The sequence below is a fragment of the Chrysemys picta genome, chromosome 1 (assembly GCF_011386835.1).
Source record: "Chrysemys picta bellii isolate R12L10 chromosome 1, ASM1138683v2, whole genome shotgun sequence".
Classification (NCBI taxonomy): domain Eukaryota; kingdom Metazoa; phylum Chordata; order Testudines; family Emydidae; genus Chrysemys; species Chrysemys picta.
In genome coordinates, this window is record NC_088791.1 from 109,503,884 (window position 1) to 109,523,830 (window position 19,947).

Below are 19,947 nucleotides of genomic sequence, written 5' to 3' on the forward strand. Positions count from 1 at the left end.
GTGGTAGCAGCTGATGTAGTTAATCATAATAGAACAAAGAGTGCAGGGAAACAGACTTGAGATGGGGGGGACTTTCTACTGTCCTTGAGACCTGCAGTTCCCTTGGCAGTCTGCATTTACCATTGGAGGATAGGATTAAAATTCAAAATGATTTAGAGAAATGGTCTGAAGTAAATAGGATGAAATTCAATAAGGACAAATGCAAAGTACTCCACTTAGGAAGGAACAATCAGTTGCACACATACATAATGGGAAATGAGTGCCTAGGAAGGAGTACTAAGGAAAGGGATCTGAGGGTCATAGTGGCTCACAAGCTAAATGAGTCAACAGTGTAACACTGTTGCAAAAAAGCAAACATCCTTCTGGGATGTATTAGCAGTAGTGTTGTAAGCAAGACATGAGAAGTAATTCTTCCGCTCTACTCCGTGCTGATTAGGCCTCAACTGGAGTATTGTGTCCAGTTCTGGGTGCCACCTTTCAGGAAAGGTGGACAAATTGGAGAAAGTCCAGTGAAGAGGAACAAAAATGATTAAAGGTCTAGAAAACATGACCTATGCGGGAAAATTGGGTTTGTTTAGTCTGGAAAAGAGATGACTGAGAGGGGACATCAGTTTTCAAGTACATAAAATGTTGTTACAAGAAGGAGGGAGATGAATTGTTGTTCTTAACCTCTGAGGCTAGGACAAGAAGCAATGGGCTTAAATTTCAGCAAGGGAGGTTTAGGTTGGATGTTAGGAAAAACTTCCTGTCAGGGTGGTTAAGCACTGGAATAAATTTGCCTGGGGAGGTTGTGGAATCTCCATCATTGAGGATTTTTAAGAGCAGGTTAGACAAACAACTGTCAGGGATGGTCTAGATAATACTTAGTTCTGCCATGAGCGCAGGGGACTGGACTAGATGACCTCTCAAGGTCCCTTCCAGCCCTATGATTCAGTGATTCACACTCATTGTAAACAATGCTCTGCTTCTGATATGCCTAAAGGAAAAGCTATTTTCAGACTTTTATCCAGCTTCTTGCATTGAGCAGGCAGAGCTGAGACATTCCTTTAGCCTCGCCTGCATTTATTCAGAAAAGCTGGAGACAAGGGAAATCAAAAAATTGGAACTCGGAGGATCCAAACAGGACAGAGTGCAACAGGGGTCTTGGAAACAATATCAGATTCAGAGGCCCACACATAGGGTGTCCCACAGCAGAGGCCCACATTTTAATCCAAACTGGCCCTCTGGATGGCAAGCAAACAGTCCATCTGATCTCAACTATCTGTGGGTCATAGGATGACCAACAGTTCTGTTTCCTACCTTGTCCTTAAGTTATTGCATAATAATGGAGTTCTGCTCTATAAATTATATGTAAGCTTGGAAGGATTAGGTTATCAGTAAATATTGATTTGACTGTGTACACACAAACCAACAAAGTATTTCCATCGATGATGGTCAAAATTTACAGATAAGCAAAATAAGAGAAATGTTGCTTGAGAACTTCTTAGTTCAATTTAAGGATATTTACTTTGTATGTTTTGATGTGATGTTGACAATTTTGTTTTTAATGGCTAATAAAGCTTTAACTCTTTAATTTTCCATGTCCGTTGTCATTAGTCTGACCTCTCCATAATTTTCGCCCTGTGAACATTTTAATTGATAAAAATTAAAATGCTTAAAAATCATATCCAAAATAAATTTAAAAAAAATCAATCATTAGGCTTGGCAGAAGTTGGGCTTTTTTTATTTTCATCAAGAAAGACACTGAAAAATACAAACAGATAAATGACTTACAGCCAGTATGTTTCCGAATATTGCATGTATTAGGCTTTATTTCCTCTTCCCCTTAGTTTTTCTACTTCCCACAGAGAGATCTGTGTATTAATTTTGTAACTATGCTGCAACTAAATGTTGCACTTCCAGGATTGGTCTCCAGAGCAGTTTCTAATATTCCTCCTTTTGCTTGGGTTTGTTTCTCTCCTAGCTGAACTATGTGGTGTCCTGCAGTCACCCAGGACCTTTCTGAGTCCTGGCCCTGTGGTGAAAGTGGTGTTCCATTCTCTTACCCTTGCAGCCTTTGGCATTGAGTACATGGTCTTCAGAGTCCAAGGTATGGTAAGGTGACACCCCCACTGCTAGAAAGAGAGAGAGAGAGATGGCTGGTAGAGAGTGAGCTGAACATTTGACCTCCAATTCAAACTAACCTAGAAAATTTCAGGACTCTCCTTGCTTCCAGAAGGTAGTGGGGTGGATATAGAATAAGGGACTCTCTTCTGGAGGAACCAATTGAGTTCTTATTGAGCACCAAAATAGAGTTCTTTATTTTACTGAGCCCTATGTGGGAACTTAGAAAAACACAGAATGAAGAAAGCTGGAATGATGCTAAAATGAGCCTTGATATTTCTTTTTACAGAGAACTTAAATAACAAGCAGAAATGTCTTGAATAATGGAAAATAATCACTATTGGTATCAAATTAGTTGGCGGCCCAACTGTTTTGTTTTCCAGATAATTTTAATTTTAAAATGAGGCATTTTAATTTTCAGCTTTCTTTAGATGGACTTTAGCCTAGGGACCATCTTCTAGAGGCACTCATGTGGTATTGTCTTGGCCATTGGTAGAAGTGTGTTTAAAAGACAGTAGAAAATTGAATCCCAAATTTTACATCCAGTTTCTTTCTAGGGCCAAAGATTGGAAAGACAGTGAAACGTCCCAAGGATGTGAACCAAGAATTGTCACGCTGCAGGGATGTCATTCTCACAGACCTGGAAGGATTGATCCAGTCACCAGGCTATCCCCATGGCTATCCTAATGCCACCAGGTGAGAGTGAACTTGTTTAATCCCGTTTCTTGGAACTCTTAAACTAGGTTCTACAAAACTGTGGATGATCTGGGATGAATGAATGATTTTTTCCACATCTAACTTCTGTATTTCATTTACACATCTTTTGAAAAACTCAACAGGTGCCACAGAAGGCAATTGTGGAACCTGTCTGCCTCTCACATAGAAACATGGTGATCAGAAGGGCTAATGCTGCTACACCCTTTCTAACAATTAGTGGCCAATTCTGGCATCCTTCTGGTAAAATCATTCATCATGTTGTCAGATGGAATGCTGAAAGGGACTCTCCCTCCCCCTCCTCTGGAATAGAATAACTCAGCAAGGTGGTAAAAAGGGCACTCTTGATCAGTTTTATCCCAACCCTTTTTGCAAGGCTTGTCTAGTTCCTAGCCCTTTCTTCCCCCAGCTTTCCCTGTTAAGAGGGAGCGGTGAGTAGGGGTGGTTGCTCAGTGAGGTGTTAGGCAGCTAGGAAGCTTCATTGGCATTGGTCCATCTTGTTTCTGAATAAGTGTCATTATTTTATGTACGCTTTCATCAACTGGCTAATAGTTCATTTTATTCATAATTTCTATACCAAAATGGATTCAAACCAACATCTCCCCCTGGATTAGAATCTCCATTTTGTTGTTTGGGGTTTGTTTTTTAAAACAGACTCAAATTCTTTTCTTTCCTTGTTCCTTCCACCCCATTTTAGTAACAATCCCGTGAAAATGTGAGCCAGTTGTAGGGTGCATGTGATTGGGTGTTAATTTGTTCTTGCCCTGCAGCTGCCACTGGCGAATTGTAGCCCCATTAAAATCCATTATTCGGCTTGATTTCCTGGCCTTCTGGACTGAAAAGACTCTGTCTGGTTGCCATGGACAACTGATGGTGTATGAAGGATTTGAGCCAAGCAAGGAGTTAATAGGTGAGAGATTTGCTTGTGGTGCTGCTGGAAGAGGAAGAGGGAAACTCTTCCAGTTTTCTTAGCAGACCATTGGGCAATTTACCACACGAAAAGAGGAATTCCAACTTTGTTTCTATTTATACTGACTTTAGGGGAGTGTCTTCTAGCTAGTTCATCATCATTTCTATTTCTAGGAACCATTTCTGTAGTTCCTATTGTAGAGATGGGATTGGTTGGTTGTTTCACTGTTCATGATAAATTTGCCTTAAAGGCAGATGTCAGTCACCAAATTGTTGGCCATTTAATATCTTAGGAACAAATGCACGTTAGCATGTGGAATGTGTCCTATGATGCTTCTCTCAACACTGCTGTGCATGACAGTAAGCAAGTGACAGTTGAACTGGAAATAAATTGCAGCAGATACTATTATGGGGCCCTCAAGGAATTTCTACTAATTATTTATACATTGCCTCAAACAGTTCTGGCCTACAGGGCACCGAAGTGGCTCATTCTCCAATGAACGTGATGCCCTGTGATCGATCCATTGATCTCCACATAAAAATGTGTCTTTTATGAAAACTGTGAAACACAATAACTTCCAAAGAGACAGGGTTACACACAAGGGAGGGAACTAACAGTCCAAACAGTTAAATAGAAAAGTATCTAATATCTCATTAGTGCCATAGCATACGACCTCTATGTGTAAGATTATAGGATCAGTCAATTTTCAACCATCAGAGATGTCTGTCTGAAAGCATTATCTTCCCCAACCCAACCACCACACCCTAATGCTTTTAATGGTTACAGCAAGAGTGTTTTTACCTCTTTGGTTTTGGTTTGTTTTAGTCAAAGTGCACTTTCTCTGTTGTGAGAAGGACACTGTTTTGTTTATAAGAAGTGTGTACAATAACCTTTGAAATTCTGCTCTATCTTGGCACTGGTCTACACTACAAACATAGGTCGGTGTAACTATGTCACTCAGGAGTGTGGACTTTCCATACCCCCTGAATGACATAGTTATACCTACCTAAGCACTATGTGGCTGGGAGGGCTTTTCCCGCTGACATAGCTACCGCTTCTCAGGGCGGTAGAGTACCTATGTCAACCGGAGAAGATCTCCCGTCGGCATAGGTAGTGTCTCCACTAAAGCTGCACCAGTGCAGCTGCAGCTCTGTAAGTGTAGACAAGCCCCTCAGTCTGTTCATCAGAGTAGAATGAACTCAAGGTGGCTCAACAGACGGAGGTTTCATTTCTCACTGATACATGAAGTATTTACAGAGGTATAGTTTAAGGTTTCATTTTTCTGAGGTGCGGTATAACAGGTCTGGGTAAAATACAATAGCCTAGCATTGTGCCTTTCATGGTTATCAGCTGGAATCCTACTACCTGGCAGGTAACTTCTGTGGTGAAATTTCACCCTCTCCTTTAAAGTCTGATGGTCCAGTGGTGACGCTGACCTTCACGTCCAGTGCTGAAGTGGCTACAAAAGGGTTTGTTCTGACCTACTCTTTCCATGATCTACAACCTGGTAAGTTGATTACTGATTTGGTTTTGAGTGGAGTATAGAGGAAGGTTATAAAAAATGTAAGAGAAAAATACGTAGCAGGAGAGTCTCATGATCATTTATAAAAAGAAAAACCTAAAGAAGAAGCTTTAATAAATGTTCAGACAATATCTGGAAGGTGTAAAGCACTATGAGAGAGAGAGGCTCCCAACCTATCCATTCCAGAGAGGAGGCTTATTGAGAGTCAGAAATCTGGTTCTAACCTAGTCTCTATTATTTACTAGGTATTGAAGCAATTCACTAAACTTCTGCATCTTCTTTTCCCATCTGTGAAATGAAGGTCACTAATTAACAGCCTGACCAAACTACTGTATCTTCCGGTGACCCCGCCCATTCTGCTCTGCGTAAACTACTAACCCCTGTCACCATCCCTACTTGTTGACTTCTTTCACGACCATTCTTTTCCTTTCTCTCTCTTCTTATGCACTGAACTCCCTCCCTGAGCTAGTATGCAAGTTCATAGCTTTCCTCCTTCAAACGCCTCCCTGCAGCCCCAAGACTCACTTCTGCTGCACCTACAAGAAACCAGCTAACTCCATACAGCAGTTAAGGTTGGTTAGTTTTTAAAAAGTGATGGATTTAAAAAATTGATTTTTTTTTCATCACTCATCACCTTTCTCTTGTAGCCCTGGATTGGAAGCCCTTTGGGGCAGGGACTGTCATCTTTGTGAGGATAACACCTAGCACATAGTGGGAGCTACTGTCCTACTACGAAGTAACTTTTGATACCCTGGGATCAAAGACATCATAGTTGTGAAAAATTACTGCTTTGTCCCTTAGGATACTACTTCTGTTTTTCATGAAAGCAAATCACTTTGTGACCACAGCAACCTAATCCATCAGTTCTCTCCCCTCCCCCCCATTTGTTATGCCACATAACAAAACAAGCAGAACGTTTTGTCCATGTAAAAGGTCTATCCAATATAAATATACTGTCAGTTCTGGTAAACGAGTTTATCCTTGTAAATTAACAAAACACAATCATATCTTTAAAACTTCTCCTTCTTTTTAATATTACAAATTTGGAAACCATACAGACCTTTTACTGTAAATATAGGGGAACTACTTGTCCCTGTGTCAGAGTATGGTTCTTAATGCCTAATCACTCAAGAGTTCGTGTCTACCCATTGAGGCATTCAGAATCCCTAGTTTATTTGTATGGTGAGTTTAACCATTAACGATGAATATGGGAACTCTCTCATTTTAGGTTCTGCATTAGGAAAGTTGAAAGCTGCTGAAAAAGGTAAGATCAGTTCTAGCTCTCTCTGTCAGCTGTGCGGGGAGGGGAGACGCAAACAATCAAACCATAAATAGCTTTTCTAAATGTCTCCTGGATTTTATTTGGAGGAGGGGCTCTGTGGTGGCTAACTTCAATACCAGAACGTAGCCAGTAATATAGCCAGCTTAATGCCTTAATAGTTGCCCTTCACTCAGTCTGGGTGATGCTTCCACAGTTCTGTTTCTTTAATATCAGTTGGCTGCTGCTTTGTTTCTGTTCCTGCATCATGAGTTTCCACACAGGACCAGAGAAGTGTGTTGGTAGCCGGAACATAAAGGAATTCTTAGCTAATCTCAAAGTCCGCCTCAACTCCCTCAGATTTTGAGTGATGGGAAAGGAAAAGCAGATAGAGTTCCCCCGTTGCCCTTGCATCCTGGAGTTGTCGCTAAAATGGCTAAGCTGTCATGCCATATGTCACACATCTGGGGGAAGGAACACACTTTTTTTTTTTTTTTTTTTAAAGCTTGAAAATCTGAACCCTAGTGTGACATCCCGTTTTCCAGACCCTTCCCCATGTCATTCCCAAAAGCCTGCAGTTCTCCCTCCCTCACTGCCCCACCAAATGTACCCAGCGTTCACTATCCGCTTCATGCCCACCTTAGTCTTAATCTAAATGTGTGTGATGCCAAATTGCTAGTGGTGAAATAACTGAAAGTGACTGTCCTTTCACAACCTACGTACATGAAATGTACAAGCAAAAGGACTTTGGAGAAGCCTGGAGTAAATAAAGAGTAAAATTTATTTTAAAAATAAGTAAATTCCAGCCCTGCAGCCTGCTCTACTCTACTAAATAAAACTGAGGAAATACATCCATTGGCTTCAATGGGCTTAGCCCAGGGATGTTTTTCCAGGTATGAATCTGTCTAATTAGAAATGTTACTCCTATGGCTGAATTGTACTGGTTGTAGGATCTCCGATAGCTTGGCCTTTGGCTCTTCCAGAGTTCAACACACTTCCCAAATGATGGATCCCTTTTCCTTCTTCTAGAACAGCTCTCCTATTTTAAATATACCTGTTAAGGGCACTGTATCAAGCTGTGTGGAGAACTACGTTTGCTGTGCAGGTAGATCTTCGTATCAACAGGAGCTTTGTTCAAGCAGAAACCAATAGAATTTAAGTTCCACTCATAAGTATGCTTGCTTTTGTTGTTAGAAAATCATAGGGGATCAGGATTTTTCCCAAGCTGGGTGGAAATTTTTGGATGAAACTGTTTTTTTTTTTCACACCCCTCCCTCTCCAGCAAAAAAAACCAAATTCAGGTTGACTGAGCCCTTTTGTAAACTTGTATAGAATTAACTGAATTGTTTCAGTGGAGCTGGGGGAGAAACAAAGCGTTTTGTTTCGACATTGAAAATGACTTCATTTTGAATTTTGGTTCAATTTTTGCTTTTGATATCCAAACTCAAAGAAAATGTTTCTCTAACAAAATGCTTCCATTGACTTTAAAAAAAAAAATTATCTTCACATCTCCCAGTGATCCAAAAAAACCCCAATCAGTTGTTTGTACAACTCTAGCATTTTCAGACCATTTTTAATGGATGTTAGAGAAGACAGAATTGTCAGGGCAAAATCTCAACCACTGAAACTCTCATTTTTATCTTTAAGGGTGTCCAGTCTTGGATCTAATTCCAGTTGGATCTGCTGAGATAACATCTCCTAATTACCCCAACACTTATCCCAACATGCTGAACTGCACGTGGACAGTTTATTCCATTTCAGGAAATAGGTTGAAAGCTGTGATCAGAGACTTGGTAACAGAGAATGCAAGAGACTGCATTTGGGACTCTTTGAACATCTATGATGGCCCAAATCACTCTTCAGGGCTCCTCGGTAGGTTGATCTCTCTCTCTCCTGCCTTGTCTCAGGGAAGTTGGCCAACATATGATGTGGGGACAATCTCTGTATGTGGGGAACTAAACAAAGTGAAGGAGAGGAAAATGGGAGTTACAAAGGTAATGAGTGCTTCCTAAATTGTTCTACAATTCTTATTGGGTGCGGACTGGGATGGACTCTGAAGAAATTTTGAACTCAGGGACTCCTCTCTTGAACTATTTGTGGGGGTAACAGTAAGAGGGAGCTGCTGTCTCATACTATCTTTCTCTTTCCACTGTTCCTTTCCTCAGTCTTATGTATTTTACGACCTGCTGCACTATATTCTATTTGTGCGTCTGATCTAATATGCAGTTCATGGACAGATACTACTCCTTTGTTTTGAATAGTGAAGGTAGTCTTACTGTTTGGGCATAAACAGAGTAGGATTGCTTTAGAATGTAAGAGTCTCCTTTTCTTGAGTATGGCTCTTTTTTTAATTCTGTGGCTTTGACAGAGGACCTTTAAAGGCTGAAGCTGATAGTTTGATAATTAAGGAAGCACGGTGTCTTGTGAAACACAACTATATGGAGGACTTTGTCAAAGCTTTTCCTCAGACAGTTTACTAACAAATGGCCCAGAGCATCTCACAACTGAATATTCTTGGGAGGAGAAAAATATTTTCACCCTCTTCAGGAAGGATATGAAAATACTCCTGTACTTAAAGTATTATCCCCACATACTGTAGCAGTAGACTTAGCCCGGAGCACTCAGACATTGAGTGACTTTGGGGAAATCATTTAAGATCCTAGCGAAGCTAGCAAAAGAGCTGTAAGTGGACCCCTGCCCCAGGAATCTTCATTGTCGTTATAACGTTTTGACATATACCTAATTGGCCTGGGTTTTATTTTTAAAAAATGTGGCTGCCCTAGGAATAAGTTTAGCACAATTTGACAAACAAATTTGCTTTGTCACTCTGTAAGTGTTCACCTCTTTGTAATTTGCAGCTAGTTTATGTGGCCAAAAAAAGTCTCTCAGCCTGTTATCAAGCAGCAGCTACCTGACTCTACATTTCAAGACGGACAGGTCTGTGGGGAACAGAGGCTTTAAAATTCTGTTTGAAGAGGTGAATCAGTGGCCAGCACAGAAGAGTAGGAGTGGCATAGAACTTGAAAGCAAATGTAAGTAATGTTTTGTAGGTCTTTCTCTCTCCCAGTCCAAATAGCCTTCTTGTGCCTAAATAGTAGTAGAGGTCTCAAGGAAGGGAAACTTGAATGTACACAACTCTGTTGAGGTGACCTGTCTCCTGAAGGAATCATCCTACACTCAGCTGAGGATGCCATGATGGCCAGTTTTCATTCTTAGCGATGGACTTGGTTGTTAATTGTACTACTAGAGGTATGTTGCTGGGGTGTTGATTTTCAGGCCTCTGCATAATTCCAGTCATGAGTGGATCAAATAGCAATATTCTTACTGAATTAATGTACGAGGCAGAACACTGGATCATAACCACATTCTCCCTCCATTAAGGTAACATACCTAATTGGATTTTTGTATGGTTCTGACCACCGCACCAAAGGCTTAACTGAAAGAATGGTTCTCTAGATGCTGATTGCACACACAAGAACCAATAAACTCTTCCATGACTGCTCATGTCTCTTTGACAAGAACTCATCCAACAATTCTTACTAAAAGGATGTGTCCTCTCCTGTGGCTCTGGATGCAGGCCAGAGGTGTCTGTCACAAAGCTGTGTGACCCAAAGGTTAGTTCCATAGGTGCTGGAACTAGGAGTGCGGGGGGTGCAGTAGCACCCCCTTGCTTGAAGTGGTTTCCATCATATACAGGGTTTACAGTTTTGTTCAATAGCTTTCAGCACCACCTCTATAAAAATTGTTCCAGCACTACTGACCTGTGGAATGTTCCAGAATATCTTCCACAGAGATCCAAAAAGAGTCTCTAATGCACCTTGTCCATTACTGTTCTTGATAATTTCCTCCACTACACTTGCACTGCCAATGAAAACAGCTTGACAAGGAATTTTTTAATTAACTGTCTTTCCCTTCAATTTCTCACAGGTCCACCTACTAAGTTAACAGCTTCTGAGGAAAGTAAATATTGTTCATTTAAGGTTTCAACTATCTCGTCTCTCTCACACCAGCCCCTCCCACAGTAAACACCTTTTGGAAAATTAATGGTGTGGGAAGCAGATGATTCACCCAGTTTTTCAGGCTCTCCCCTCTTAATCCTACCAGATGTACTTTGGGGATCTTGGAACTCTTGATAGGGTTGTTTCTTCTGTTTGAGCACATGTCTGATATTTCACTGTCTGGATTTTTATGCATGTTTAGCTTTGTCAAGCTATGACCAGTAAAATATGACTAACCAAATTAAACCAATTCCAGACAAATGTGGCATTTCAGTGGTGGATCCATTCCCAGTGGACAAGTCTGAGATGAATGTGAAAGCAGTCAGTGAAGAGCCAGGCAAGCCAAGGGTGGTTGGGGGCAGCCCAGCACTTCAAATGTCCTGGCCCTGGCTGGTCAGTCTACAATACGAGAATGAGCACTTCTGCGGAGGCTCTCTGATTGCTGAGAAGTGGGTCCTAACAGCTGGACACTGTAACTTCAGGTGGGCAAAGTCTTTAACCCTTACACCATCACAGTGGAGCGTGCTAGCCTGCAGATTTTGGCAGCCTCCAAATCATTGTTGCTCCCTGACAAGCAAAACCACTTCATACTACTTGCTTCACAACTGTCCCAGAAGTGTGTATTTACCACCTCCTCCTCCCTGCTGCTACAGCCCTTTTGAAAAACCCCAGACAGACACACATTCCTCCTTCTCCTCAAAACATACAATTTCCAGGGGTCTTCCATCAGGGCACTTGGTGGATACTAAGGTTTAATTCATCTTGGTTATTGGGTGACCAGTGTAATCACCCCCACTATCAGTGAAAATATCCTCCTAAAATAACTTCTACTGGCACTAATAGGTCTCTACACAGGTTTGCTTCTACATATATTATAGTATGACTAGCCTAGTGTGGTGCCTCTACCAGCCCAAGCCAAAGAGTTAATTATTACACTACATTTGAGGGTTAACTTAACTTGATGTATGCCCTGGTATCTCTTCACTATTCAGTGGTAGTGAGATTGTGGCAGTTGCACCAGTATTTCATACAAAAGCATTGAGCTGAATTGTCTGACACGACTCCGTAACAGAGAGAGATGCAGAATGATTCTTGGAAAGGTTTGGCACACTTGTTGTGTGGCCTGAATATTTGTGTCAATGTAGACTTCCACAGAACTAGAATCCAGTTCCTGCTATAGTGATTAGTGTCACAAAACTGAGTTTCGAGAATACTGGACTGCCTTGTTTAAAAGTACACGTGAACAGTAATGCAAACGTTTTGGAAACGGAAGGTTGAGCTCTCCATATTTATTTATTTACAATATGGTAACTTCTGATTGTTTTGGGTAGAATTTTCAAAAGCATCTGTGTGACTTAGTAGCAGAAGTCCCATTGAAAACCAATCTGATAATAATAATAATAAATGGAGATATCCTATCTCCTAGAACTGGAAGGGACCGTGAAAGGTCATCGAGTCCAGCCCCCTGCCTTCACTAGCAGGACCAAGTACTGATTTTGCCCCAGATGTGGCCCCCTCAAGGATTGAACTCTCAACCCTGGGTTTAGCAGGCCAATGCTCAAACCACTGAGCTATCTCTCCCCCCTTAGAAAAAAATAAATTAATGGAGATATCCCATCTCCTAGATTTATGCTTCAAAGTCACACAGGTGCTTTTGAAAATCTCACCCATTATCTTAAGTAGAATTTTATGCCAGTTTTGTTTTCTTAACTGAACTGAAAATGTGTTCTGTTTTTCCTTGCCCAGTGCTCAGACAGACAGGATAGTTCTGGGGAAAACCTATTTGTTGCCAAACCTAAAAGGCAACAACCCTGTCCTTGTGAAAGCTGTGCACACGCACTATAACTTCAGTGGATTTCCTTCCAGCAATGACCTCTCTCTCTTGGAACTGGAGAAACCCATCAAACTCGGTACTATCTGGAGTCCAGTTTTTGTACTACAACTCTAGCTGTGTCTAAGTATGTGGTGTGGGATTGGCATGCTCCATTGAAAAGGTTCTGATCCAAGACATGCTGTCTGATACATATATGTAATAATATAGCTCTGTTCTCTTCAGTAGCCATTAGGACACCACTACTATCTGGATAAGCTCATGCGGAACCTGATCCAAAGCCCAGGGAAGTCAGTGGAAAGTCTCCCGTATTTAAAATAGTATTTAAAATACTAAATTTAGAAGAACCAAGAGTAGGTACATAATTTCCATTATGAGGCCCTTCCTTTTTCTCACTGCATAAAGATTTGTGTGTATAACTCTCTGGCACTGACAGGCACATATACCTCTTTCTTTTGAAGCAAAGTATCTTGTTTGACAAAGCAAGTTAGCCGTGTTCAGAATTTAAAGGAATAGTGTGTTTCTTTACCACTCTACAAAATATCATCTTAGCTGTGTATATAGAGACAGTCAGAGAATATCCGTCCATGGTTAAACTTAGATTTAATTCATGAGTAGGGGTGTTTGTTCCAAAAAATACTAATGTTACAGCTTGGTCAACAACATATTGGTGGAATAGAAACGTGGTGTAAACGGAGTTAGTGCCCGCTAATACTGAACTTTGAGTGAGTGAACCATAGACACTGCTGTACACCCTCTTCGTGTGCTGTTGCTAATGCAGATCAAGCACCTCTTTCCCTCAATCCATTGAATCACTGTGTAGCTAGGGGGAGATTGGTCCACGGGTGAAGGTTTTTTTGTGACTTGCTTGCATGACAGGATTAATTGTGACTGACTTAGGAGCGTGCACTTGCTTGAGTTCTGCAGGAAGCCTAATTAAAAGTCTCCAACTTGGCTTCTCTGTCAGTGTTTCAGAAGTCTGTCTCCCTCCCACCTTCTTTATCAGACCAAAGTAAAGTGATGTCAGCCATATTGTGGTATGGTCACTAGGCAGAGACTTAAATATTGTGAAAGACCCATATTTCATGTAATTGTGACTCTTTAAAATGGTTCTCTCAGGCATTCAAACAGTCTGTGGGGGAAAACCTAAACAATACTAGAGCCTATATGGTGCTCTGATTTGTTTCCTGGGATACTGGGTTGTTTGGTTTTGAGGGAAGTGGTGACTAGGAGAAAGGGGGTTAGAAAAACTGGAGATGGGTTAAATAAAAAAAGGGAAGCTATACCAAATACCGACCTGATTCTCTTCTACTCAGGAGACTCTATAGCAATAATTTGCTTACCAGATAGGGATGAGGAAATAAGCATTGATGCAAGATGCTTAACGGCAGGATGGGGAGCAACAGAACCGGGCAGTAAGTACATGTTACTTTTCTAATATTAAAGAAAACCTATGAAGTCCAGAGACTTGTGAGAGCTTAGCTGCTTGTTGCCTTCTAAACTCAGTTCACTTTTTGTTTCCAATATTGCCCCGATGTGTGACACATTTTCCAAACCAAAAAGAAGGTGTAGTGACTTTCCCAAAAAAGCTCACTCTATTAAAACATAGGATATGGAAAGGGTAACAACAAACTTTAATGTGGTGAGACAACTTTCATGGTATCTAGATACCTCTTTGATCTTCTTGACCCTTGTCAATTGGTACGTTGGTTGTGTTAGATCTCCACTTGGGGGTGGACGAGCTGGTGTTAAACCCCTAATTACTCTTGAATGATAGTACAAGAGGACCAGGAAAGTTGTTTGGTTTTTTTGTGGGGGGTTTCCACTGACTTTTTTTCCTGGCAAGTGTTTATTAACATACTCAGTGTTCTGTTGGCTCACTGCATGCATGTGTAACTGAGCTCCAGGAGAGTGGGGCTTTGTCCCCATTCAACGACTGGTCCATATAGTGCTTCCAGTGAATGGACTTAATTCATGCTTTAGCTCAGCTGACCCTCAGCTATAATTTTAGCGCTCAGGGTTCAAACCCTGCTGATGACACAGGTGCAGTGAGTTATACCTGGCTGTGTGAATGGAGGGGAATTCTTTTTCTCTGAAGACACACATGGAATCTCATTCTATGCAATGTGTTGAATGTGCATATGAAATGATGATGCAAGGTTCTAAAACTGTGTGTAAATGGAAATAATTTCTGCAATAGTAATCCCCAAATTGTAGTGTCAAGAGATGCCTGGCATGGCTGAAGAGGTTAGAGGATAACTGACATAGTACACGTCTTAAATATGTAACCTCTTGTCATCCTGCCTCAATGGCACATCTCCATGCATTCCTTTGTTTTCACTAGAGGATGAATACTCCATCAGGCTGCAGCAGACAAATATACCTCTCCTCTCCAATGAGGCCTGTGTGAGCTACTGGGGACAGGATATTAAAAATACCAACATTTGTGGTGGAGCTGCTGGAGCAACTGCTTGCTCGGTACGGACCTGGAGGCGGGATATGAATACTTGCTTTCCAAGCTACTACTGGTGGCAAAAATGTAGCTACATAATGGGCTCCTGGGCACTGCTAATATATCATTGAAGGTCAGAGTTTGAAACAGGACCCTTGTAACTCAGCTGATCTAAATATTTGTGAGCTGATTAAAAAACCCTTTTTACTCTCTAGTAGCAGCAAGTAACTTTTTTTTCTTTCCTCTTTACAGGGAGATTCTGGAGGGCCACTGATATGCATAATAAATGGTTATTATAAGCTGATCGGCGTTGTGAGCTGGGGCAGTGATAATTGCCATCCAAAGTCACCAACGGTTTATACCAGAATTTCTGCCTACAGGGATTGGATTTCCTCAGTCACTAATGGAAAAGTGTGATTGCTGAACTGAACTCTTATTTATTCCTTTTTAAATGGGGAGGAATGTGTGAAATATGCCTGGTAAAAATACCCAATAAATATGGCAGCATCTGTCACATACCCTGATTTTCTTTAAACATCTAAAGTGACTCTGCTATCTCAGCTGTCTTCTTCTAATGGTAAATCTAACACTCTGGCAACTCTAGCATGAAAAATCCATCTCCCAAAAGGTGTATGTACATGAATACACATCTCTCCTTACATGGTTAGCATTGCCATTATTAGGGCCAAATTCTCTGCTGGTTTAAATTAGTGCAGTTCTTCTGAAGTCAAGAGCTGCATTAATGTACAAACAATGTGTTTGTTTATAAATAAATAATAAAAACCACATTTTTATATATAATATATATGTGTGTGTGACAAAGTTCCTCCTCTATCTTGGTGGGTCCTGCACTTATTGGCGGATTTTCTTGCCTCAGAGATTCACCATGTGGGTTGGGGAACAGCCCAGAGACCTTCCCCTCTGGAAGAACCCACAGTCCAGGTCAATTGGGAGGTTTGGGGGGAACCCGGGCACACCCTCTACTCCAGGTTCCAGCCCAGGGCCCTGTGGACTGCAGCTGTCTATAGTGCCTCCTGGAACAGCTGCATGACTGCTACAACTCCCTGGGCTACTTCCCCATGGCCTCCTCCAAACACCTTCCTTATTCTCACCACAGGACCTTCCTCCTGGTGTCTGATAACGCTTGTGCTCCTCAGTCCTCCAGCAGCACACCCTCACCCTCACCCTCACCCTCACCCTCTCCCTCTCCCTCTCCCTCTCCCTCTCAGCTCCTTGCACCTCTTGCTCCCAGCTCCTCACATTCACACCACAAACTGAAGTGAGCTCCTTTTAAAACCCAGGTGCCCTGATTAGCCTGCCTTAATTGATTCTAGCAGCTTCTTCTTAATTGGCTCTAGGTGTCCTAATTAGCTTGCCTGCCTTAACTGGTTCTAGCAGGTTCCTGATTACTCTAGTGCAGCCCCTGCTCTCGTCACTCAGGGAACAGAAAACTACTCATCCAGTGACCAGTATATTTGCCCTCTACCAGACTCCTGTACCCCACTGGTCTGGGTCTGTCACAATATATATATATTTATTTAGCATGGCAATGTTCAGCTGTTGTTCCGTTGACCACTCCCATAACTTTTAGATCCACTATTCCCAAAAGAATAGTACAGACCAGCTGTTCAGATTCAGTTCAGGATCACCACTGTACTTAACACACTGCACTTAGTCTTATTGAAACGAAGGGCCTTGTCTGGTAGAAGTAAAAGTGGAGATAATGAAGAAGCATCTTGACCAGCTGTTCCAGGGTAAAGGTGCCAAGAAAAGGTGGGAAAAGCACAGACATGGAAGCTGGTGACCATGTCCCTTCCCAGTCATTACTATTCATGGGAAGATGATGTAAATGAAAACCCTGTAGAAGGTAAACCACAACAACCCAATGAGGAACTGAAATTGGAACAAGAGTGTGGTGTACCTCCTGCTGCTACTGGTCTTGTCCCCCATGACCGCCCACTTCAGTGGCCATGCTGGGTGGTGCAAGGTTGGTTTGGCAATTGGAGGGAATCAGTTGTCAGCAACTGTAACAGGATAAGAGGTGCAGCTCTGTGGCTGTTTGTTTGGGGTTTCTTTAATTCTTCAAGTTGTGAGAGGATGGGGTGGATCTGCTCCATTTACCAGGGAGTTTTTCTCCTCTCATAAACCCTTTATATAGGGGAGGGAAGGGGACTAAGAAAGAATTACCTTGGCAGGGAAGGATCTGTGAAGGAAGAGGATCTGGAGATCTCTAAAATACAAGCTTCCACCCCCTTCTCTGTGTTAAAGGTAAGGATGACTAGTTGGAAGAAATTACTGCAGGTAGATAGCATCAAGACACTTCATTTCGCTAACAGGCTTTTGTTTCTGTATTGAGAAGTCTGTTTCTTGCTTTGTTAGTTTTAAGATTAAGTTAAATAGATTCATGAACTCGTGTTCTTGCATCAAACTTACATCTTCAGTGTGTTTTCTGTGCATGCCTCTTGTCTCTGATAGTGCATCTTCATTATCCCACACAGTGCTAAATGCTCATCCTGTCAGATGCTTCCAGTCATGCCATACATGCAGCCCTCCCACACCACTAAAAATAAGTATTAAAAACTACTACTACTGAAAAGAGTAGTGTGTGAGTAAGACACAACTAGGCCTTTGTCTGACTGCTGTCTGTACCACCAATGCCAAACATTTAAAAAATCATGAGTCAGGCCCTCTCAAAATTGTGAGATTGGCTTAAAAAACCCAATACATTTAAGGCTCTTTATTTGCCTTGTGGTTTTTAGGATTCATGTTTTTAGCCCTTTTAGTTAGGGAGAAAAGCTCAGGAAAAAAAATTTCCCCTTCAAAAGCTGAGATTCTTACAGTAACATGACTCTGGGGCATTAAAGTTTCCTATTGGGGGGGGGGGGTTATCTCTAAAATCATGAGTAGACCATATTGTGTGCTCCAACACTACTAGATGTCTCCTGTCTGTAGAGGCAGCTGCCATCTTGGGGACAAAAGGTGAGACGATGTGTTATAGAAGAAAAATGCCCTGTTCACACGCTCTCATGGAGATCTCCTGGAGACTTGACTTTTCTGTTTTGATTTCTTGTTTTCCCTTCACCTACAAGAAAGTAATTTAGACAAGTTACATGGTTGCTTTGTGTATATCAAAATAACACTGAACTTCAGAAGTTTCAGAGAGATTTCTGAATGACCGGTTTAGATTGATGCTTATTGATTCTGAAGTCAGATCACCTGCTTCCAAATACCAAAACATACATAGAGAGCATGTGATTCTGACAAGGGGTCCATAAAGGACAGCAGCTTACACTCCTTTTTGCACAAAATTTTCAGATGCAAAGAGACGTGGTGTTAATCACTTCTACTGGAAGGGAGGGGATTTAATTTTTCTTTCACGTCAGCATATGTCCTGCTCCTTGGATCATAAAGTCATGTGACTTTACAAAAGTCCCTCTGAATACTTTCACTAGCTAGGAGGTAAGCCAGCTCTCCTTGGCCAGTGCTGAGCTCAGATGCCTTCTTGGCTGTTATCAGTTGCTGCAGTTTGAGGAAACAAGACACCTAGTATGGTGAGAGACTTCTTAGAAATACCTAACCAAATAGCTGTCTTCTCCTGAAGAAAGTAAATAGGAACAACTGGAAGCTGTGGAAGTGACCTACTAGATATTCAAGGTTCCTGCTCGATATTCAGGATCCTGGAACTGTTCCTTTTAATGTTCCAGGTGGCTTGCGTGCACTCTCTCTCTCTCTCTCTCTCAATGTGTGTGTGTGTGTGTGTGTGTGTGTGTGTGTGTGTGTGTGTAAGACAAAGGCCTTATAGGACTGACTTTTTTTTTTTTTTTTTTTTTTTTTTTGTAAAGACTCGGAATAATTAAAAGAACACTGCATAGACCTAAAAATTAACAGATCGATATGTTTTTGAAACAAATTACTTGGAAAATAATTTATTCTCTTCCTTATTAGCCAGGACCTGAGTTCAGGACTCTAGATTTCCCCTACTTTAGCTGGTGATGTTACACCTAAAGGAAAGGTAAGGAAGACACACAAATGATCTGATCTTCAGAGATGTTGAGCACCTACCACTCTCATTGAATTCAGTGGGATTATTTGCATGAGTAACTTTTGGCCAGAAAAGAAGCTAGTGTGCTGAATTGGAAGCTGACATACAAGCGGGCGGTCGGGAGAGAACCCTCTTCTGTTTGTGAAAATAGTAAGTTCTTGGTTGAAAGGTTTGGTTTGGTGTCTGTATGTAAGACTGTGTGTGTGTGTGTGTGTGTGTGTGTGTGTGTGTATTTCTATATACACATACACACCCATTTCCTCCCTTGTTAACTATATTAGATACACTGCCAAGTTTAGAGCAGAATTGAAAGCTATTCTCTCCGTACAACATCTTTTGAATGCAGCTGATGGACAAGGAATTTTATCTGAAGGAATACTGCAGCCTTACTTATGCTTTCTGTCCTCCAAACCTGCTTGCTGCAGTTTTAATGCCTAGTCATTTCTCACCCTTTTAAACCATGCCGTTTTTCACCAAGGCTATTTTCCTGTTACGCTTAGGATAAAAAAATTCCAAAACACCTATGTAACTTTGGAGCTTGCACCCCATTTTCAAATGTGACTTTAAATGATGTAGGAGCCTAAGTCACTTCTGAAAACAGGGTGTAAGCTCCAGAGTCGCTTAGATGCTTTTGGATACTTTTACCCTTCCTCTACTGGACAATCACTCTTAAAATTAGCCTGCGCTGATAGGACTTTGCTGTGGAAGATTTTATAGGGGATTGGTAACTATTCCTGAATCTACAGGGTGTAAGCCATATTACTTGAAAGCAGAGCAAAAACTTACTGCTGATTAGCAGGTCTTCAATTTCATGCACTACCAGATGTAGTATAAATATTAAGATATTTTGGTTGGGATTAACTGAAGCACTGGCTGTATCACTAGGTAAATACTAGTTCCTATTCAGGAGGGACTAAAAAAACCATGGGCATTGACTGCTCAAGGTACAGTTCAGTGGACAGTAACTTACATGTGTATGGTACAGGTGTAAAATGTTACCACGGTGTAAGAGCAGAGAATTCTGACTTGCACCCAAAATGTACTTTTAAAAACTGGAACTCTTTATTAATTGACAGGTTGTTATATTTTCGGTTAGTGGGATGAAGGTTTTGTGGTA

At 41.4% G+C, this 19,947-nt stretch overlaps 1 protein-coding gene across 7 annotated transcripts in view; it reads left to right on the forward strand.

Annotated features, from left to right (window-relative positions):
- OVCH1 (ovochymase 1) overlaps positions 1–15,569 on the forward strand; it is a 55,276-nt gene extending 39,707 nt beyond the window's left edge. For 5 of the 7 annotated variants that reach the window (XM_065566688.1, XM_065566722.1, XM_065566697.1 and 2 more), the window contains 13 exons: positions 1,964–2,089; positions 2,661–2,799; positions 3,588–3,727; positions 5,100–5,234; positions 6,478–6,513; positions 8,155–8,379; positions 9,366–9,539; positions 10,435–10,467; positions 10,762–10,987; positions 12,252–12,415; positions 13,653–13,751; positions 14,681–14,814; positions 15,041–15,569. In XM_065566688.1, coding sequence (XP_065422760.1) covers positions 1,964–2,089; positions 2,661–2,799; positions 3,588–3,727; positions 5,100–5,234; positions 6,478–6,513; positions 8,155–8,379; positions 9,366–9,539; positions 10,435–10,467; positions 10,762–10,987; positions 12,252–12,415; positions 13,653–13,751; positions 14,681–14,814; positions 15,041–15,205 — 1,796 coding nt within the window. In that variant the 3' untranslated portion in view covers positions 15,206–15,569. Of the gene's footprint in view, positions 1–1,963; positions 2,090–2,660; positions 2,800–3,587; positions 3,728–5,099; positions 5,235–6,477; positions 6,514–8,154; positions 8,380–9,365; positions 9,540–10,434; positions 10,468–10,761; positions 10,988–12,251; positions 12,416–13,652; positions 13,752–14,680; positions 14,922–15,040 lie in introns of all 7 variants that reach the window. The other 2 variants (XM_065566718.1, XM_065566716.1) reach the window with 2 other exon arrangements.
- Positions 15,570–19,947: the final 4,378 nt, after the last annotated feature.